At 37.1% G+C, this 24343-nt stretch overlaps 1 protein-coding gene across 1 annotated transcript in view; it reads left to right on the top strand.

Annotated features, from left to right (window-relative positions):
- The window catches only part of LOC145665916 (DNA mismatch repair protein Msh3-like), a 75546-nt gene extending 69534 nt beyond the window's left edge, over nucleotides 1–6012 (top strand). Inside the window, exon 20 of the mRNA XM_081733021.1 lies at nucleotides 1239–6012. Coding sequence (XP_081589147.1) covers nucleotides 1239–1320 — 82 coding nt within the window. The 3' untranslated portion in view covers nucleotides 1321–6012. The remainder of the gene's footprint in view (nucleotides 1–1238) is intronic.
- The last annotated feature ends 18331 nt before the right edge of the window (nucleotides 6013–24343 follow it).

Below are 24343 nucleotides of genomic sequence, written 5' to 3'. Positions count from 1 at the left end.
TCAGATAGGTACAGATTATATAATGTAATAAGGGAAAGACCATACGAATTCTAATAGCTTAATATGTTCATGATAGCCTTTAATTAATAAAAAAGCTAATATTTATTTTCTATTAATATTAATATAAAATTAATGGTATTTTAATTAATAATGACCTAATAGCATAATTATGCTTGTATTAACATGTGCTCGGAACATATAAATACAAAGTGTGTTCAAAAAGTATTGAACCTTTGGTTGGCAGAAACCGAAATACTAATCCCCTTCAAAGTAGTCTCCTTGGTAACGCACACTTCTCTTAGCTCCCCTATCATTATTAGAAACACTTCTAGAACGCAATTTTTGGAATGGTGAGCAACCATGCCGTTGCATTCCGCATGATGTCTTCTCTTGACTCAAAATCAGGCCCCATTTAGTGGCATTTTCAGCTTGAGAAATAACCAAAAGTCACACAGAGCCATATCGGCTGAATAGGGAACCTAACGGCACACAGGAATGTTGTGTTTGGTGATGAAAGCCTGAATCAAATTTCGCGGACACTCTTCGCATGTCCAAATTCTTTTCAAAACTAAATGTTCCGATCCGATTGAATTGCCGCGTGGGTATCGCCAAGCTTTCGGCAAAATTTGGTGCAACATCGCTGCTCAAGTTTTTCTGTCATTTTATAAAAAACTGAAATCCGACCACCGCTCACTACACGTCTTTACTTGTTGACTGACTGCCAACGACTGACGGTTTCTGCAGGCGGAAAAAAAGTACGACTGCACATGAGTGTCTCCTCTAGATATACTAAAAATAAGTCTCCCGCGCTTCATTGGTTTACACGTGAAAATAATAATGTTCGATACTTTCTAAATACACCTCGTATGTATGTTTCGAAGGATGAAAAAAGTAGAGCGGTCCAGAGAACATTCTGATTCATAAAAGTGGTCCCAACTTAAAAAAAGTTTGAGAAAGGTTATCTATAGATATTTATTATATACATAGTACTTAAATGAAAATGTTTTTTTAATTAACTAATAGAGTAATATATATAGATAGTGAAGATCTGTGAGGAGAATTCTGTTCGTTAAAATAGTTCATTATATCTTTACGAACATAGTTACCAGAATTTTCTTTGGTTCCGCGAAACGAAATTATTTTTAAGAAAGACACACAGCATCAGTGTTTTCCTTGTTTGTAAAGTTAGATAAGGTTATAAGTTAGTCTTGACTAAATAAACTGTATTTTATTTACAGAACTCTACAAAGTGACTTCCTCAAAGTTTGGAATTGTCGACCTGATGGACTTCAGGAATGTTTAAAGTCGCTTCGTTCGTGATTTAATTGTAATTAAAGAGTCACGATCATAAGAGAAATAATGTGGTCAAGAGGAGAACAATGAAACTTCTTTAATTTTTTGACCGCCCTTGCTCTGTAAATGATCAACTTACGGAGTAATAATATCTTATGATTGTATCTACGTAACTCGGCATAATACAGAGCCAAAATAAAGCAAGATAACCAAGTTAGAAAATAAGCAGTTAAGAAACTGCACTGCAATAGAATCTACAAGATACTACTGGAATTTAATCCATAGTTATTTGATACGGGTAGTTGAATTCAAATGATTTGAGAAGAATGAGGAATGACTGTCAATGTCGGAATCAAAGAAATGGATTGGAGGTGAAAGTTCGGCAATCTCATATTTAATGAATCTAATAATAAAATGTGAAGTCGTATTACCATGGATCTGTATGCTGGAAAAGTGCTTGGGTTACTGTTATTTATTTAAATTTCCCTCCTTCTTCCCTTGCTAAGCGTTAGAGTGCATTATGACCTCGCACATGTGCTGCTCGTAAGAGTTGATGCAATAGTTAACATGTTTTCAGAACGCAAAGTCATTTGATGCTTCCTTAATTTCTCTTACATTTTATCCCTCTCTTCTCTGTAGGACAGCCTGAAACAGGCATTTTTAAAGTGTCGAAATATAATAATAATTGCATGGTGTTAATGTATTAATTAGTCCTGACTCACTTCCAATATAGTACTGCATCAAATGTATCAAACTCGTTCTAATAGCAATCATAATTATATTTTAAAGTATTATGAGGTTTGAGAATTTTTTTCTCCGGTTTTTCCATTTTCGATAAGCACGATAGGCTATTGTATTTCTTAACACAAAACAACGCAACTGTATTCTCAATTTTGTTAGTTAGGAAAATCTTCAAAAGTTTGCAAATCATCATGAAAATTAAATCAACCGCTATAGTATTGAATGTGCAAAGAATAACATACTCTGGTTAAAGCTCCTTTATATTTGATTAGATGCATTAACAAACGAAACATCAAACATATCCTTCTGTCACATATACTAAGGTAGTTTAACTAAACTAAAACAGATGAATTTTTGCAAATCCCAAAACTAGCATTTATAGGATTCAGAATAAGAACTGAGGGTTGGTGAAGAGCTAGGATAAAACAAGATGAAAATAAATATTGTAAGAAATCTTGGTTATGGTTGTTTAACAGCTTCATAGTGTAGATGTTGCATGTAATTGTTTATTTTCATCCACTCCTGGTGTTTTTATCAATCAATATTCCAAAGATGTCAGTGATGTGTCCCATGTTGGAGTTTAATTTTGATTCCTTTCTACGAGTGTAAGAATTTCGAATGCTATCTTTTAAAAAGTCTTTATCATTTATATGAAAATGCTTTATATATTATATGCGTTATTAATATTGGAATTCGTATCTTGTTTTCAAAGACGTGATATTAGGCTGTACTTGGGATCCCAGACATAGTTTTTTTTTTTTTTTTTTTTTTTTTTTTTTTTTTTTTTTTTTTTACATATGTATGTAGTAATAATATTCGCACTTACAAAGAGGGTAGATACGAAAGAACTAGGCATTAAAAATTGCAACAATTTTATTATTATTGTTATTATGAATATTAAACAATTATAATGAAACGTTTATACATATACACTATGGAATATGAAGACATCCTGTCTCAGAATTCAGTGTATGCACCGGCGGCAGCTTTATGTGTGGACTTCGAAGAATGGCCATTTATATTGACATCAAGAAAACAAAACAAAACAAAAAAATACATCGAAAAGAAATTAATTTTGCATATAACAATTCTCCTTCATTCGTAATTCTTACTGACTCAAGGTTGTATTTCTGACTTTCACTGACTGTACGCCACTGTCTCTGCTCAACAACAGAATTCCATACCTCGTAACGTACCGCAATCTGTGCTCTTGGACAAGCAAGAGATTGGCCATCATACTGAAAAGATAAATAATCATATATTGTAAAATACATGTGTAAATATGTAATCTTGTTTCATAACATATATGGACACTGAAATTGTTTAAATATTACAAAGAAAAGCCTAGTTATTTCTAACCCAGCCTGTTTTTTTAAAGTAATTTACGAAAAATTGAAAAAAATACGTGGCGTTAAATCTATAGATTAGACAATATGGAGAAATATTTTTTCTGATTCTTGTAAGGCGTATCTTTGTTTCTCAATTTTCATCAGACATTTTACGTGCTTGTTACTTTACGAATGATGGTTTATTTGTGAAAAATCCAACCATATTCTACGTACGAATTGAACTCTCAAACTTTATTGAACATAACTTTACAAAAGATGTTTTGTGGAGTAGTTTTATATTCTAGAGAAAATACTTGGTTTCTCAAGACATTATTGTTGTGACTGTTGAGCTTTTGCATTTTGGAATGTTTTGAGGTAATTCTACTGTGTATACAATGTAAAGTTCATATTGAAATATGATTTTTTTTTTTTATATTGTGTAAACGATGTTGTATAATGAATATTAAGAGTATAATTAAATTAATTCAGTTTTATAATTGTGTGTGCAAAATAATTTTGTAGTGATACTATTGCTATTAAAATATTGTAGTGTTCAAAATCGGTGTGAACTCACTACAGAAGAATTAGAAAATGTCAGGCTACCGTAAATGTTTAGTATTATGTAAAATTTCATACGATCCATTTGATCTGGAAAGATACAAAATTCATCCTCGAAAATTAAAAGTAGCAGGGTGCTAGGTGGAAAACATTAGATTACTGCATACGATAAGTCAAGTTTTTGCATCTAACATAAGCATCTAATGCTTGGTTGTTCGTTAAGAACCCAATTTCCAGGATATTTTGGTTGATACCACGTCGTAGATCGTTTACAACTTGAGAAAATATTGTTACTTTGATACCGTGCAGTACTTTTAGTTCGATTGACTAGGATAAAACTTCACCAATGATATTAACTGTTAAATGCTACTATTATTCTGGAGAGTTGGACATTGTACTTCTTTCTTTCTTCCTTAGCGCTCATATGACCTTCAGTTTGTATTATCCGGTGTATTTTATATCTTATTTCCACACATAAGGTATACTTTCACTATTAAGAGCCTGACTTACTAAAAATAATACAAAATTTACCATTTTTCTTTTGCTTGTTTTTCATAAGTGAAATTAGATAATGAAATGCAACTTACCACAATCATAGATAATGTTATTTTACTGTTGCCAGAATAGCATTTCCTCCAAAATTTAAGTTAAGGCAGAGACTAGATGAATGAGCTCAACTGCATTTGATAACGTATTATGTTGTCTTGGAATCCTGTGAACTACTTTTTAAACAATAGTTGTATTTAGTTTGTAATAAACAAAATAGTTTTAACATACAGTTATTAAAATTAAATAATAATGTTATTTAAAAAGTAGTTCACAGGATAACAAAACAATATGATACGCAATTAAATGCAGTAGAGTTCTTCTAGTCTCTGTCTTAACTTGGGAAAAATGTTATTCTGGCAACACTGTAATTTCTATGGATGGCAATACTGAAAATTCTTGAGGGTCATATTTTCTGTTGTAGAATAACATTATCTGTAATTGTGGTAAGTTGCATTTCATTATCTTCTTTCACTTATAAAAACAAGCAAAAGAAAAATGGTAAATTTTGCATTCTTGTGGCTCTTATGTTTTTCCTTCACCCTTGAAAAAGATAGTGCATTTAGCTGCTGAAATTATTGGTTAATTTTTTCTTTTATACAAGGAATTGTAAGTATCACACTTTATTTTAGGTGTGTGTTCATCAGGCAACGTGTACCTAATCATCCATCCTGTTATTGTTGATAATACCGACTGAAGGCTTTGTATGAATTTTTTCCGTATTAAGCAGTCTCATTCGATTTGATGCCTTATGATTGCAAAGCGCGCCCTTTAGTGCTGATTCGTAGGGAAGAGAATAGCTAGAAGTCACATAGGGGAAGTATTCGAATTCGGTTCGAATTGCAATATTACGTCAACTAACTATACTACACGCCAAAAGCTGTTCAGATATGATCTAACTGCGACATAGTAGGCTCTTATTCTCTGTCTCTGGTGACATTCCAATGACTCCATGACTGGTATCTGTTTATAAAACTTGGAACTTGCAGTTTTCGTTATAAATGCAGCTTTTCTTAACAAGAAAATTACAATTTATAAGGATGAATTTTTGTGTTCTTTTAAAAAGAGAAAAGAAGCCAGTTTCTGAATAATATGGAAGTTGCAATTTAATGTATCTAAGGTTGTAATTTTTATTATTATTATTTATTTATTTATCTCCGAGTATGGTTCCTATTGCAATGCTCGTAGTAGTAGTCTTATCGGGCACACTTACAATATAAAGAACCCATCTTAGCTAGCTGTGGTAGCGGTAAGTGATGTTTAATATACATTCAGAAGAGTTATGAAGTAAATGGTATACCTGTAAATATGGAGAACATTAAAACAAATGTCATTATAAAAATGAAAATGTTTTCAATGACTTTGTAAATCCTTAAACAGTATTTGTAGTGTCATCAACAGTTTTGTAATAAATGCTATAAGAAGTATAATAAAACGGATTGTATATTCTTTATATATAATTTATTGTAAAACATGCGAATGAAAATTGACGTGGTTGTGTGTATATATGCATTCGTGTTTCCTTGAAATAAATTATTGATAATTACTTAGTTTTTCATTATTCATCATCCTATTGAGTATTTCCTGGTTATTTTTATACTTTCAAAGGCGAATAATGAAACTGTATCTTGAGCATATTGCGTTATTATTGCTTATTAGTACTTGCTTTGATAAGCAGATCAGACTAAGCATCCAAACTTTGTGCGTTTTAGGGACCATAGTGGCTCAGTGTTAGAACACCACTTCTGGTGTTAGAGGTCCCTGGTTCTATCCCAGTCCAAGTGAGTTTGTGCCGGACGCATATTTTTTTTCATTCACTAATCTAATCAACTGTTGTAAGTTGGTCACAAGGAAGTGGCTATGGGTAGATTTACATCGAAATTGCACCACCCGAGTGTGACGTAATGTCACATGGTATTATTATTGGGGTCAAGGTGGAACAAAACGAGCCCTGCGGGGCTTCTAACCCCCTTCGCTCGCTCAGCTGTTTCGTAACGTAAGTAAATAACTTCTTATGTATTATATATTGCGTACAAGAGCAAATGAGTATATTTTTATCTTTTTTTAATGATAAAAGTTATTAAAATCTTAAAAAATCTTGGGCCTGGGTTGAACCCACGCCAAAAAACATTTTAATTATAACCCCGTACCCTAGCATGCTCGGCCATGAGACCTGACAGCAGTTGGCGCTTGATTTTTGCTATATTTATGCTACGTGGCGAGAAATGGATAACTTCAACCAATCATAACTTTATATTTAGCTCCTATGGCTAGGTTCGAGTATGATTAAAAAGTATGCGTGCTAGACAATATCGTGTCTATGGGTTTTCTCCGAGTTTTTCTGCTTCTAACAGCATTCTCATTCAACCAGTTCTTGCATTATCATTTCACTTTTATTAATCTTCCGTCTCTTTTAGCCTAATGAATGTAACAATGGAACGTAAAAAACAAAGTTTTTCAGGTGTTTTCAGTAGATGAAGTTGATCAGATTCTTGAACATTACCACGTAATACTGATCATCAATTGTGGTACTGCAGAATACTTGACGTTCGTACATTATCCTATTGGAATATCTTTTCTTCTGACACTATAATGTTGGCCTCATTTACCGACAGAGAATTGACTTATTTTGTCTGTCACATATTAGTTAGTAGTATATAAACTGTCCTCACTAGCGGGAGATCCGCTTACGATTTCGAGCGGGAGCTCATGTGGTTCGAATTCCACTTTAAGCGGTAGGTGACGTTTCATATAGCCTTCGTACTGAACGGGACGCTAAACTCCAAATCAACCAACCAACTCACCTCATTTAGTGGTGCACCTGCTGCGATAAATTACGTGTTTGTGCTGCGAACATATTAAGATCAATAGTGTGGCGTGTCTTCCTGATAAAAAGTAGCCAGCTTCCTTACGTTCAGCGTTACGCCTAACTTCCAGATGAATAAAAAACTACGGGACACGATGCTTACAGAAGAATCGTGACTTGTGTGACGATAAAATGCGTTGGAAGATCGTATCCGACAGGGAGACGAGAAGTTCAAGACCCAGGCAGAGGTGGCAAGAAGGCGACCTTCAAAGTTCATCGCAGCGAGAAAGAGACCAAGATGTGGGTGTGAAGAAGAACCGAGTAATCCAGACCCAATCGGCCAGCCGTAACCTAATTACGTCTCCCCAACTAGTAGCGAATCCGTGCAGAGCGATTGTTAAGAAGATTCAATGATGGGCTGTTTTAGAGAAACGCCGAAGCTGCGTCGTCAGTCATAAACCTTGGAAATTCAACCAACACATGTCTGACTACAAGATGCAGAGAGCAAAGCTGTGGTTATCGCTCACGATCATGTATTATGCTTGAGATTTGTTCTGTATGTCACTCTCTTATACGTTTCACCCTTTGTGCCTGTTTACTAACTTTCAGTGAATCGTTGTTTCGTTTCTCAATCTAGGCAGTAGTTCCTCATCGTAGTGTACAGTATGTCCTAGACATGATGTGTTAGCTCAAATCTTCAAACATCCGCTTTGGTACAATTTAAGACGAGCTACAGGGCTGACAATCTCTAGTTGCACAGTATTAAATATGAACATATGTATGACTTTTTGTGTACATATTTTCGTTGTATTTTAAGTAATTGCAACCATTGTTACATATAGTTTTGATTCAGGGATGCATAATACAAAGTGCAACACGGGAACTTTAGGGAGTCGAGAGGAAATTAGCTGAAACTACTGAGAAACGTTAAAGAAGGTGCATAATTTATACAAGAACAGCACATCGATCAAGACTATGTCTAGGGCTGAGAGAATGTTTGGTTTTGACTTCCGATAATTTGCTCATCGGTGGCGTACTTGGAATTACGTGAAGGGGATTCAAGCTCTCAATTTTATATACTTTCAAGACATGCGCGATTTACATATAGTTCGGGGCCATAGAGACTCGATTATGAGTAAGTGTACAAAAAATGGAAAGGGGAATATTGCTGGAAGCAGGTGGTTTTCAATCAAAAATAGTGGAATTTTTCCAATCGCACCAGCCGTTTAGACTCCACACTGGTAAGGCGTCGTATGTTAAATGAAAATAAAACAATATCGTTTCAGCAAGCTGTTTCTTTGGGCCCTCACCATACCAACAATACAGCATTGTTGAGAAATAAATTTCACATGTTCTAGGTTCCCCTCACACAACAGCGTGCACTTGCCTCGGTGTCATTTGTGTACCCTCTTACTTTCCGTTCGAACAACCTGTTGAACTGGAAACATTTCCTTATCGTCGAAGGTGGCAGATTTTCCCAAAAGGTTTTGGTCTTTCCTCGCGGACAAATAGTGGAGTATCGAATAATATTGTTTATTTTTCCGTGATATTGGTGCCTGTATTGGATGGAATGCGGCAACAGTGCAGCACATATAGACTTGGCTCCACGAAGACAATACACAGCAACATGCTGGATTCCAACAAACGCGCCATACGACGCACAGTGGTCGAAAACTGAGAAAAAGCGGTCAAAAATAGGTTTTGTCAACGTCGCTGCCTATAAAATCGGTATTGATATTTGATTATAAGTATCTCTCCTGCTTCCAAATCCAGAGTTTCAGGAAATAGGAATATTTTCGCTGTCCATAAAATGCATGTAAACATGAACAAATAAAAATGCCGAAAAATCCGTAAAAAATGAACCAAACAATATATGTTTTAACCATTTATATCGTTTCTGAGGTCTATGAAAGCGGTTGAATAGTACATTGGACTCAAATATTGTGTGTTTAGTGAAGAGTTTTATTTGTTATTCATCGTCATATCATTTATATGATAGATTTGTTAGTGTTACCGAAAAGTTACATATACGCTGATGTTAGTAGCTGTGCAGTCTAAGCTTATCCTTGCTTATCTGCAAAATAACCTTTATTGAGTTGACTTTGAGTAGTACAATAAAGGTTGAGCATTGAAAGTAGCTGGAGCCAAGTGCAGCTAAAGGACTCATCCCCATCTAACTGGAAATGCGTAATGAATAATGTGATCGCAATCGAGATCTGCTATCTGAGCCTTACAAAGGGAAAAAGCATAATGTCTTGTACGTAATTTGCATTGCCCTTCGTCCCTGAATCAAAGTTGTAGTAAAAGCCTCATACGTAGTGCAGTGATGAACTATCAGTCATGTGGAGCTACTGTATATTACAGGTCAGTGCAGTAGTATATAAGAAGATTCTATACTGAATCTTTTAATCTTACTGAAACAACATAATCCTGAACTAAATCACATTCCAGTAAGTAATTATTAATGTTTCTTCGAAGAGGTGCGAGTGCAAAACCGCGAACTTTAATTTTGTATCCTAAGGCCAAACATACATTTGTTTTACACTTCTTTTTAGCTGCACATACAATTAGGAGAGCACATTGAACTTGTAACCGCTTCTTGGATGCACATTAATACCTGCCATAACTTCGTACTGGCTAGTGATGTCCAATTCACATAAGGCGTCAACATGTTATGTTTTCAATTTATAAACTTATGTATAATTCACGATGGTAGATTTCAAGATGGCGGCTTTCATTGTTCTGTGTCCTCTCCAATTTCTCCTCACCTTTATTGCTCTCCTACATTGTTTCTTTGGTTATATTTTGCAGTATTTGACATTTGTGAAAGGGATTTCCACACTTCCGGACCACACTGTATATATACCTGCACGTATTGCAGCAAGGGTTCATCGAATCACTTTCGCAGTAGTTGCAATCGATTTAGAAAGGACAATTACGTATAGAACGATAGAGAGACATCCATCAACTTCCATTGTTTCGGAATAAACTATTTTTGTCCCCTTTTTTCCAGTTTCCGACCACTGTGCGACGAGCCGCGATGACAGACTGCTTTTGCATATGGTTCTGGCGGATCGGACAGCCACATCCTTCACAATGCTGCAAGATCTGGAGATAGTTGCATAGTACCCTGTGGCCACGAACAGTTCTATGTCGTCTGGCAGAGCGAGGCAAATTTGCACGTTGCCCATTACTGTGACTTCCATTAACTACGTAGAATAACCATAGGAGACTATAATGGTGTCACGCATGGAGAGACAAATGTCAGGTGATCCTTCTTTCAGAGGAATCCTGCTTCTATCTGCACCATTTATAATGATCGCATCCGTATCTGCCGCTACCGTTGTACTGGGCTGGGCGACGCCTGCATTATATATCACCACGTTGGTGCACTGGCGCCATTGGATTCCGTTTCTGTTCGTTGCTTCTACGGACATTTGACCAACTAGTAGTACATTAACGTGGTATTGGACTCGATTGTGATCCCGCTAGTAGCAATCCTGCTGGGCACAACATTCCAGTAGGATAACGCGCATCCTCACACCTTCATGTGGGATTTAGTGTCTTGCACTTTCTGGCTGCACACAGTATTCCTCTGCTTCCTTGGCCGGTGGGTTCCCCTGATCTCTCGACGATTGAACACCTTTGGTTAATGGTTTCTCAACGCTTTTCATGGCTGCAAACTCCGCCAGCTACACAGTTGATGAGCTGTGGCATCGTGTCGAAGACACATAGCTTATTAAAACCCAAGAGGTCATTCAAGGGCTCACCCTTTCGATGACCTGTCGTGTTACAGTCGTTCTGACCCATCATGAGCCCATAGGCTACCGACCGTCGCAAGTTGTGCTCCGCTGTTGTCACACGTCGCACAGAATGGCAAAACGACCATCAAGACGGTGTTTCAACAAACAACTCCCCGATGCTTCTCTACACATACATTTTATAATGCCACGCTTTGTTTTCTTTTACGTCAGACCTGATTTGTCGAACCATGCATTCACTTTCAATTTCGTTTTTGTCCTTGTGGAAAATTCAAAATATTATTAGTCTGGTAGAAGAAAGGCGGATATATTGGTCTACTGTCAGCGTTTTAATTTCAGCTGTGGTTTTCCTAGACTAAATTGATTTTGCTAAAAAAAAAAAAAAAAAAAAAAAAAAAAAAAGCGTTTTCTATTTGTAATAAAATCGGAAGATTTTTAAAAAAAAAAAAAGTTGTCCACAATCACATATCATTACGTTGATCACCATAGAATAGAAACATTAATATATAACGACTTTTTTTTATTATTATTTGCATCGATTTAGCGTCTCAAGAGGACATCCCAACACTCGCAACAGTTTACGGAAACTAGACGTGGTTAAAATATAGTAATACTTCCAGTTTTAATATTGATTTCCGTAGAGCAAAACAGAAATATCAAGAATGACTTCATTAAGCATCCTAAGAATAGGTTCTATCTCCTTCGTTAATCTTCTATTCAAACCGGAAGTGGTAAAAATAAGCCATTTTCGGTTTCAACGGTGATCACCACAAAACAAGAATAGTAATAAATAGCGACAAGCGATTTTTAGCAATCGATTGATTGTCCCAAGAGAACATACCATCACCACCCACAATACTTCACAAAACCGGAAGTGGTTGAAATTTCCTAGTACTTCCGGTTTCAATATTTATTTCCATAGAGCAAAATTGGTAAGGGATATCGAAAAGTGGTTTCATGATACAGATTCAGCGTCCTAAGAATGAATTCCGTCTCGATTTTTATCCATCTGTTCAAACTGAAAGTATCGAATGGATAAAACGGAAATAGATAGCAACAAGCATTTTTGTATTTATTTACTACCGCAAGAACATGTTTTGCCCCTCATTTTATTTCTTTATTGCGACAGGAATGATAGACATGAATTTCCACTTCCGGTTTCAATTTTAAGCTACATAGAACCAAAACAGTAGGAGATAGTAACCAATGACTTTTTGATACAGATTCAGTGTTCGAGGAACAAGTTAGGTCTTTGATGTTTTTCCTCTGTTACAATCTGTAGTTATGGATGCAGTCAGCGGCGAAATCTCTCTTCAACATTGGGGGGGGGGGGGGTGACAAGTAAGACCGTTTCTTGTTTGTTAAGCGATGCTCTAAATATTTGTAAAGTTGGAAAACTATCCTGTGGAGGATCAAGGAGCAGAGTTGTCTTCAACATTGGGAGGCGTGCAGATTTCAGGTTTATTCTGGAGGGGGGGCAATTTCATCTCACTTTCCTTTGTGACAATCGGACACAAATCATCTCATTTTTTCCGAAAAACATTTCAAATCGGATTATTGGGGGGCCAGTCCCACCAGTTCCAAGATTGGAGGGAACATGTCCCCTTCATCCCCCGGGGTTTGCGCCAGTGGATGCAGTACTTCAAGTATTGAGTTCATATACTCTGAAAGTTTACTGTGCGAGGCTTATTATTATTATTATTATTATTATTATTATTATTATTATTATTATTATTATTATTATTATTATTATTATTATTATTATTATTATACCTATTATTGTTATTGAAAGTACATTGTAAAGATTTGTTGTGAGTAAACTGATCGGCTCTGCCAACTAATATAAATCACATACAGTTAAGTATTGTTAAGTATTCAGCCTATTGATACGTCCTGGACTAATAGAAGATCCCCCGCTCCCCGGCCTAGGTTAAGGTATGGAAAAGTTTATTCCACGTTTCTCCATCTTCAACTTCTTCCTTTAGCTTTCTTATTATTTACTTCTATTTTTCAAATTATCCGTAAGGTGTGTTCTCATTTCCACTCCATCTTACCCTCTATGGTGGTATGAAGAACACAATTTCTTCGCAAGATATCCAATCCGATTGGCCTTTCTACGAAGGATGTTAGTTAAAAGTGTTCTCTTTTCTCCTACTCGTTTTAAAGCATCTTCGTTTGTTGTTGTCTATGTCCATTTTATCTTTTCCATCTTCCAACACCACATTTCGAAACTCTAATGCGGCCCATACATTGACATATTTTGCCGACATAACCATAAAATTTCATACGGTAGTTTTTTTAGCAGCTGTCTATACGTTAGTGTATTGGACCTGGCGTTAAGTTTACGTGCCGAATTTTTATACGCTGGAAAAGTCTGGCTTTTAACCTCGGGCGTAGATACGGTCCATAAAATCGACTCAGATGAAAGAGTTTTCGAGCAGTAGGTTAGGTTGTCTCTTGCACTTTCCACGGTCTTCTTCCCGGTCTGATCCAGAAAAGAAAACCTGTTCTTGGGTTGTCCTTGCGAATCGTTGCTGAGCTTTGCCGGTAGACTCACCAGGAATCATCATTCTAATCTATTTGGTCTAGGAATTAATTCGTGCGGGTGGACAAGAGATGGCGCAACGAACGGAGCGTCCCACAGTTCCGTGTATCCACACATGTGTTGCAAACCCCTGTCATCGTGTATCGTTCGTAGTATAGGGCAGTGGATTAAAGCGTCAACAACACCAGTTTGTAGTTAAGTGAACATGGCGCAATTTGTGCCTGATAAAGTGTTTTTGCGGGGTGTCCTGCTGCATTACTTTAACATGCAGAAAAGTGCGACTGAAAGTCATCGTATTTTGGTGGAAGTGTATGGTGACCATGCTCTAGCTGAGCGAACGTGTCAGAAGTGGTTTGCACGGTTTAGAAGTGGTGATTTCGGCTTGGCAGACCAAGAGCGAGCTGGACAGCCAAAAAAATTTCAAGACGAAGAATTGACAGCATTGCCCGAGCAGGATTCGTGTCAAACGCAGGAACAACTTGCAGCAGCATTAGGCGTTGATCAAACAACAGTCTCCAAACGCTTGAAAGCCATGGGAATGATTCAAAAGATGTCACATTGGGTTCCACATGAATTGAAAGACAGAGACGTTGAAAGACGAAAAACCATTTGCGAATTGCTGCTTCAACGACAGAGCAGAAAGGGGTTTCTGCATCGAATTATTACGGGTGATGAGAAGTGGATCCATTACGAGAACCCTAAACGAAAAAAGGCCTGGGTGAAACCAGGTGAACCAGGTCCATCACAACCAAAACGAGATATTCACTGTGCAAAGGTTATGCTGTGCATATGGTGGGATATGAAAGGTGTGGTGTACTATGAGCTGCTGCAACCGGGTGAAACTATGAATGGAAAACGTTATCGACGACAATTAATGCGTTTGAAGCAAGCTCTGGCCAGAACACGACCAGAATGGGAGAACAGACATGATAAACTTATTGTTCAACATGATAACGCTCGCCCACATGTCGCAAAACCGGTCAAAACCTATTTAGAAAATGTCGGATGGGAAGTTTTACCCCACCCGCCGTATTTACCAGACGTTGCTCCTTCGGACTATTACTTGTTCGATTGCATGAACAACGATTTGATTGGACAGCGGTTTACTTCTTCAGAAGATATCGAAACATGGGTCTCTGACTGGATCGCTTCCAAGGATGAGGACTTCTTTCGCCACGGAATCCGTACATTGCCTGACAGATGGGCGAAAGTGGTGGCTAGCGATGGACAATATTTTTCTTAAGGTATTTATGTATTTTGTGTTTGTACTACAGCTTCAATGTGTGCGTACCAACCGCACGAATTAATTCCTAGACCAAATAGTTTCAGTCTTTCTATACAATAAACGATCTCATCTAAATTAATATTTTCTATTGCACAAAACGAAACATTATTTCCTAATTAAAATTTATAATTAATTTTCATTGCATGGAGAAAAAAATATTTAAATCCCACACTTCCTAATTTGAATTCTCAAATGATCCTTCATAATAAGCGTACGCGCTCTCGGTGTGGGATGCCCTGTTCGATTCTCAGCGGGAGCTCATACGATTCGCATTCTATTTTTCATATAGGCTCGCTAAACTTAAACCCAATCCAATCGAACCTGATACCTTTCGACTAGGAATAGGGATGGTACCGAGACGGAGACGAGACGGGCTTTTATATGCGGAGACGAGTAAGAGAGCAAGATCGACTTTTGTATAACCGAGACGAGTCCGAGATAGGCCTCTATAAATCGAGACGAGACTTAGGTGAGTCTCGAAAGTCTCGGCCTCGTCTCCAATATTAATATTTATAGCTATTAAAATTACCTTTACTCAAAATTTGTTTCGTTGCTGTGGTAGATAATATGGGAACGGTTGACTGATGCACAGTGGCGTATTTAGCGGGTGGCTATAGGGCTCAAGACCCTCCCGAAATAAATATGTGATCATTTTTTCGCATTGCTCGTACAACACAAATGTATCTTACCCGTTCCTCAAGCCTCTTCCGAAACAAAATCCACTTTTGGTGTATATAGCCTTTATAGCCTTCTCTCTCTCTCTCATATATATATATATATATATATATATATATATAACCGCGGATCCAGGATATGATCAAGGGAGGGGCTAAACCATATTTTGCCGCTTTACCCAGTGTAAAGAAAGTAGGATTGAAGCCCATTTTATCTAGCTACTGGGCGTCAAGGGGGATTATAGCCTCTATAATCCTCTCTTTGGATCTTTGCACACACACACACACACACACACACACATATATATATATATATATATATATATATATATATATATATATATATATATATATATATATATATATATATATATATATATATATATATATAACCACCGCAAAAACTCTGGAACTCATATGAAAGCTGTCGTAGTAGTAGATCTATCACTTTGTAATCTTGTATCTAGTGTTGTTTGGTTTCTAACACAGATTGTATCTGTGTGAATTAGAGACTTGCACGGGCTGAATGTTTCGGCCCGAGCCCAATCCAGCCCGAACGTACCTAGGCCCGGCCCAGCCCAGGCCCGAAAAGTTTTGGAGATTTTCGGCCCGACCCGGCCCGGCCCGATAAGTTTTTTAAAATTCTTGGCCCAAACCCGGCCCGGGCCCGATAAATTTTAAAAGTTTTTGGCCCGACCCTGGCCCGATAATTTTTTAAAAAAATTAGCTCGAGCCCGAATCTTTCTCAAAATTTAGTACTAAATTTGACCTAACCGTCAGAAACATTTTCTAAACTTTGGTTCACAACCTGACGCTTGCCTTCCGAATGTTACCATTGTCTCCTAGAACTTTGCCTGTCATCGAGAGAACAAAGACTCCATTCCTTGTAACAAAAATCTGAAGATGGCAATATTGTTTAGCGACAGGCAAAACATTCCCACTCCTTCTTTTTATATTTTGAGTTCAGTGAAGGTCAAGGTCAGAGCTCAATTTACCGCATAATTCCTGCAATCCTCTATAGTGAAAGTGGAGCCGCTAAGCAACACAAACTGTAAATAGCTATTGTATTCTTTGTAACATTTTTCACGGACACACTTCTTCAACGTTTGCTTTATTCCAATTATCATTTAACGAAAGTCAATAATTATTAAAGAATTGCAATTGATCGGCCCCTGCCCGGCCCGACCTGAAGAGAAATCAGTGTCGGCCAGCCCAAGCCCGGCCCAGCCCAAAGAAATAACAGAGTCTGCCCGCCCAAGCCCGGCCCGTGCAGGTCTCTAGTGTGAATGCATCTGGCAAAAGTGTATTACTGCTGATGAGAGAGTTCATTTCATTTTGTATTGTTGGTTAACATATGAAGGGTGACTTTATGCTAGTGTGTATTAAAATTGATTTGTTTTTGTATTGTGCATTTTGTGTTTGATAATTTAGTACTGTATTTGTGTTGAGCATTTGTGATACGCCAGGAAGGTACTGTAGCGGTGCGGGAAAAGCCAGCGTCATTGAATGACGAACTGAAAACTTACCCATAAAAACAGTATGCAAACGTACAGGTCGTGCAAAATCAACCATAATGAAGGTTCTGGCCGCAGCCAAAGCACTGCCTCCGACTGTGGTTCCAAAGAACAAATTCGGTAGTGGATTCCAAGAAAAACAACGAAATCTACAGACACTCTCCTAATGAAAGAAATAAAGAAGAATCCTCGACTGACAGCGGCCGAACTTAAAGAAACGCACCCGACGCGAATCTGTTGGAAAACGTTAGTGTTCGTATAATTCAGCACCGTTTGCAAAAACACCTGGGTTTGCCGTGTCGTTCTGCTGCGAAGTCTCTACTCGCCGACTGCATGAAGAAACAACGTCTTGCTTTCGCAAAGAAATACGCTCACTCATCACCAACGCAGTGTAGGAGAGTCATGTTTTCCGACGAAAGTACATTCCAACTGTTCCGAATGGGAGCTGTTAAGGTTCGACGTCCATCATCTGCAGGTCGATGCGACCCATAGTATACGGTTCCGACTGTTAGGCACTTCCAGTCTGTAATGGTTTGTGGGTGTTTTTTCAGGTGAAAAGGATAGAGGAGGTTTATATTTCTTACTACAAAATGTGACAATGAACGCAAATCATATAGTAACGTTCTTCAGACCATTTAGAGGATATGCTCCATATCCATGTCTGTGATTTTTTCATGCATGATAACGCTCTTTGTCACAAGGCTAAAGTGTAGCAAATTTTCTTGAGGAGCAACATATCAAGATATTAGAATGGCCTGGGAATAGCCCAGATTTAATTCCAATCGAAAATTGTTGCTATCATATGAAGAAACTTGGAACTGAAGAAGCTTTAGAACCTACAAACCCCCCAAATAGAATTGAAGAAAATGTGGTGTATTGACATGGACTTAAATTATTTCCGAAGTCTCAGTGATTCCAGGTCCAAGTGCATTCATATGATTCTCAAAAATGAAGGCAGCATGACCCCGTACTAATGTTTGCATTTTCTGTTGTATGTGATACTTTAATAATAGCTTTTTACATAAATTTTATGTAAAATGCTGAAATTTTGTACCACGTTGTGTGAAATATTGAAGGGGAAATTCTTCTAGATAAACAAACAGTGTTGCTAACGCAATATAAAGTTGTATTTTCTCAAATTGCACTACGTAAGGTATTACATATTTCTAATTTAGATATTAAATTAAACCGCAGTACCACATACATTATCCAGTGTAACAAAGGACAATAGAGTTACTAACATCAACATTTTGGAGATCTCTTTATAATTAAAATGACATAGACGGTGCAATGCGCATCAATTGTATCTTAGCATCAAATACTATCATTACGATGTAATGTATTTCGAATGAATGAAGGAAAAAAAGTTACAAGAAACAGAAAATTTAACTTTTTCTAAAGAATTTACTTCGAAAATGTACTGACATATCACGTCTCATCATTGAAATGCTTCCAAAAGACTTAAATGATCATATTGTCATTTACAACAATTATTATTTCAAACGTTTCAGTGATAACAAACACAGGGGTAGTGATTGTTATACTGCTTAAAATAACCTATTTGTGTTAAGTTTTTATCATGATTGTTGCTTTCCTTTGCTTCTATAACATTACAACAATAGTTTTTGGTGGTTTTAATTATAAGTCGCAGTTACGTTATTTTAAGTAGTGTTGTCAACTTAAATAAATTACTAAATATTATTCTAAATATAGTGCAAATTACAGGACTAGCTCGGGAGAGTAATGCTCCCGGAAGTAGAAACGAGAAACACAGTTCTGATTGGTTGAAGTTATCCACTTCTTGCCACGTTGCCTTAAAATAGCAGAAATCAAACGCTTGCTGCTGTCGGCCTTGGTGCCCGAGTGGGCTAGCGCTATATGCTAGTAATAAAAGTCCCTTTTGGCGTGAGTTCAAACTCGGCCCGAGGAAAGTTTTTTTACATTTTTATAACACTTATTACATTAAAATAATATGAAAATAATACTTAAAAAGTGATTTATTTACTTTTGTGCAGATAAGTAGTTGTAGTACTTATGCCCTTGTACTCCATGATATAGGGCTCGTTTTGTTCCCCTTGTACTTCATGATATAAATTTTGTGACCAACTTAAAACAACTGGCTAGGACAGCGCGTAAAACAGCTGGCTAGAGTAGCGCGCGGAAAAAACGTACTTCCGGGAGTATTACTCTCCCGAGCGAGTCGTCAAATTTCGTAGGTAAACTACAAAATATTTTAAAATTACTAGCAATTTTTTTTTTACGTGCAAGAATGTTTTTAAAAGACGACGTTTTTCGTAGTCATTGGGCTATTTATAATGTTAATGTCAAAGTTCTCGTTCCAGCAATACATGTAAATGCAAATTGTAACTGAAATTAAATGTAACTGATTAACTTTTCAGTAACACTAGTTGTTCCTCTAAGTCTTAGGCCTGGTCTACACTTTAGATTAAAACCATACTACACCCCTTCTAATTACACCCTAACTACATTTCACTTGTTAAGTTTGACCACCGACTATCTCAAACTCGACCCATACCATATAAATGCAATTATTCAAGGACTTACAGTTAGTAAAACATATTGTGTTAATTTTTGGTTTGGTTTGTTTTAGTTTAACGTCCCACGCACTGGCGCAAATCTAGTGGGAATGAGGGGGGATATGTCCCCTCCAATCTTGGAACTGGGGGGAGTGTCCCCTCAATAAGCCGATTTGAAATGTGTTTTTAGTGAAAAACATATGATGATTTGTGTCCGATTGCCACAAAGAAAAGTGAGATGAAATTGATGCCCACCCCAGAATAAGCCTCATATCTGCCCGCCTTACAATGTTAAAGACAACTCTGCTCCCTGGACCTCCACAGGATTGTTTTTCAACTTTACAAATATCTTGAGTATCGCTTAAAAAAAAAAAAAAAAAAAAAAAAGCTCTCTTACCTGTCCTCTCCAATGTTGAAGACAATTTGCGCCGCTGGTCCCATATACTAGAGGGATTAAAGGAGAGTGAGGCTACTGATTGTAGTGAAATCCGAACCACTTCGGTCATTCAACTGCACCCCCACCGGGAATCGAACTCGGGACCACGTGAACCAAAGTCAAGCGTGCTAGCCGCTACACCAAATGAGGGTCCTCACATTGTGTTGATTTAAATCATTGAGTCAGTGTTGCCAGATCCTAAGATCAAAAAGTAGTGACTCTGTGCTCCAAAAGTCTCGGATTTGAATTATTTGTAGCCCAAATATATAGAAATAAATTATTTGGGAACTAGTGACTGGTACTAATGAAATAATTTTTAACACAGGCCGGAAAAATGCTGGACATATTGCAAGTAGAAATTATGACCGATGGACGAAAACAATTCTAGACTAGATACGACGAGGCAAAAACAGTTTAGGAAACGTCCGCATACAAGAAGGTGTGACGAAATCAAGAACCACTGAGGAGTAGCCTGGAAAAGAATTGCCCAAGATAGTTGTGTAGAAGACTTGGAAAGACCTTCATCCAGCAGTGGATTGTTAATGATTGATTATGATAATGGTTTTGATTTTATTATATCTGGACCTCAGAGGTAAACTAAATCAAATCATAATTTTGTAATTTTACAAAAGCGAACAACCGGTTCCTTAACTAAGACCTATAGAACTCTTTTCCAAACTATACTAAGTAGTCACAAAGTAATAGGATGCTTTTAGACTTCTAGAAAGAACACAGTCTATTAAAAAAGTATTCTTAACTCAATTTCGACCAAAAATTGACGTAGCATAGTCTACCTCTAAAGTTCAGATATATATAAATTTACTAGGTAAGGTAGGGTAAAAATGGATCCAAAATTTAACGAAACTCGTACAACGAAAACAAATATTTTTGACTATTCAATCCTCTATTTTGCTGCAAAACTACGAAAATTAATACAAAAGTAAACTAGAAAGTTAAGAATCAGTTATTTTGGCGAGAGAGAAAGAAAATAAATATAAATAGCTCGAATTACCTATATACCTATATAATATGTATGTCTGTTTCGCAAGTAATTTTCAATCAATATAAAATTTTATCGTAATGAACACACGATTAGTTTTCTCGAATAAAGATCACATGAAAGCTGAGAGCTCAGGAATAAGCTTAATCTATGTTACGGCACTGGATATATGCTTATGTAATTAGTGTTGCCACGAGACGGGACATTTCTCGTGTCTCGTCTCGTCACAGACGAGACGAGACAGAACCCTTTTAGACGAGACACGAGACTAGACAGACTACTTGTCCCGTCTCGAAAACGAGATGAGACGGGACGTCTCGTGAAATGTCTCGTCTTGTCTCGTGTCTCGAAAATGAAAACGCTGACGGGAATGGCCAAGATTGAAATTGCCAATGGTCATATGGATTGCAAAAGAAAAATCCCCTTTGTAAGAAAACATGTTGAAAAGCCTTCATAGAAAAGTGTCCTCTGTCTATTGAATGAAACAATCGTGATACATGAGCTTCCAGGAATATCGTCCTTAATGTCTTGTCCCCAATTCCCCTTGCTGTAAACTGAGGAATTCTCATTTTTTTCATTTCTGGCTGGAATGATGACAAACAAAATCAAAGACAGGGAAGATTTTTACAAGGTCAAGAAACCGAACTACCACCACCATCTATTCAATTTGAAAACTAGATAAGGTCTACACTCATTACAGGCTGTAGTTGAAAGTTCTGGCTGAGATGGCGGAAGAGAACAAAACAGACTACACTTGTCTTTATTCTCTGGTGGCGGTATTCTTTTTGCTATATGAACCGAAATTAACCGAAAACGGAATTGAAGCATGTCATCTTGCAACTAAAATTTTCTCTTCTCTCTCTCTCTCTCTCTCTCTCTCTCTCTCACACACACACACACATTAAAACGCACTTTTACCATTTTACCAATCGCTCGCTTATTATACAGCAGTCATGTTGTAAAATTTATCTCTTCGTTTGGAAGGCGGTCGAAGGACAAAGAAAGCCTTCTGTCCTTCGAAAGGCGGACGAAGGACAAGATATTATCGACGAACCCTTCAAATTGTTTGCTTTCAGCAAATTTATGATACTAACAATAACACTTTAAGTGAAGAGGTTTTACAGGGGGATCTTCGTTTTGTTACGCGGAAATGTTTGATCTGACCAGAGTGCGAAATTGCCCTCTGCTTCCATGTTGAGAGGAATTGAATACTTCCCTTTCCTAATGAATAATATTCATTAGGACCTAAATTATCTTCAGAAATGGTTTCTTACAGAGTGTAAAGAACATTTGGTATAATATTCATGGAACTCCGTTGAAAGCAGAAAATATCATGAGAATGATCAAAATTCGAACATTGAAAAACATAATTAACAGAAAAGAAATAGGATACCCAAACCATAATTTTAAACCTGCTATAAAATGTATATCCTATATTTTTACTAATTCCTTACTCCCATGAAAGTATCCTGGGGAGAATATTCTCTCCAATTTTTTCAGACTGAAATCCTTTCATTCCGTACGATTTCGCCCCCTGACACAATACGAAAAAACAAATGCTGTAAAATCCATACATATAACCCTTCCGGGACTCAACCCGGGCCCTTCAAGCCGATGGTCTCTCTCTCTCTCTCTCTCTCTCTCTCTCTATATATATATATATATATATATATATATATATATATATATATATATATATATATATATATATATATATATATATACAGACACTATAAAGCAAGTGGGCTGATAGTATACGATAGTGTCGGGGATGGTGACACCTTTAGATCGAACTTTGCTTGTCGTGTAAACATTATTTGACATTAGCGTCTTCATCTTCGACGTACCTACGAGCAATTTACTGTATATTCGTGTACTGAAACTGGTGAAACAAATTTCAATGTTAAAGAATGTAAAAAAAAAAAAAAAAAAGCCAGGGTCGAGAAGCCTCAGACAACTAACAGCAGAGATATATTACCTTGTAAACTATTTGTCCTTGCCTTGTGAGCTTATTTGAATGTATTTTTAAGACCTTTAGGCAAATTTGGCTCATCCCGAATGGGTGATGATGAGAAAATTAGTGGAATGAAGAAAGTGGTAGGATACTAGACAACTTGGAGAAAACACACATTCGAAAAATGAAATGAAATGATATGAAATCTTGGAGTTTTACGTCCCACGATTATGCCGGTTAGGCTAAAGGAGACGGTGATGATGAATAATGAATGAAATGGTGGAATTAAAAAAGTGGGAGGAAACGGTAGAACCCCGAGAAAACCAACGCACACGGTGTTTGTCCACCACAAAGTTTACTTGGCGGGGGCTGGGATCGAACCCGAGGCCCCAAGCACCAGAGGTGAACGCTCTACCACTGAGCTACCGCGGCCCCCACACACATTCGATGTTTGTCCACCACAAAGCTCATATGGCACTAACCGAGATCAAACCGACTACCACATACACCAGAGGTGAAGGCTTCACGGTGTAGCTACCATGACATTTCTTGTCTTGTGTGTTCTGGGTAATACTTGTAACTTAGTTCTATCTTGATTAGCATGATGCAGCCTGCTACATTTCACTTTCGTTCCCATGGTATGCTGCTATATTTTTTACGAGACAAGACGAGACAAAATGAGACGAGACGAGACGGGACAGAACCTCCCGAGACGAGACACGAGACGGGACGAGAACATTTTTTCGAGACGAGACATGCTTTGCACGAGACGAGACAAGACAGCCTGAAGTCTCGTCTCGTCTCGTCTCGTCGCAACACTATATGTAATGCATTTACGACTTTATGAACTTGTATAAGAAACAGAATGTACTTAAAGTGAGACGCGAACTATGCGAAACATCGGACTTTGAATCTATAATAATTTGTTTGGTGATCCAACCCGAGATCACACATAGCAAAGATGAGTGCCGTAGCTCCCAATCACAAGGTTCAGGATTATAAAGTATCAATTAAACACGGAGATGTGAAACGGTAATGAAACATTTGATCAATTTGAAACAAAATATATTGTAGTAATAATTTGCCCTATTTGTTAAAATAATGAACGTTCTATTATGTCTTTTAAATGACAGTCAAGCAGAATGTATTGGATAATAAATGAGAAATTGTAAAATTTCAATTTCGGTACGATTAAATATATTCATGCTGCTATGTGTAGCGTTATCCGTTAGGAGGTATTGAACAATTCTGATTCAAAGAAAGGAAATAAACTACTATATAGTACTGGAATTAATTTAATAGAGTTTAATTGTATAGGCAGTACTGAGGCTATATGAAACAAAATCTATTGCTGAAAGTGAAATA

The sequence above is a fragment of the Thermobia domestica genome, chromosome 12 (assembly GCF_964235325.1).
Source record: "Thermobia domestica chromosome 12, izTheDome1.hap1.1, whole genome shotgun sequence".
Classification (NCBI taxonomy): Eukaryota; Metazoa; Arthropoda; class Insecta; order Zygentoma; family Lepismatidae; genus Thermobia; species Thermobia domestica.
The sequence above is the reverse complement of the archived record's forward strand: the minus strand, read 5'-3'. Positions and strand labels throughout refer to the sequence as shown.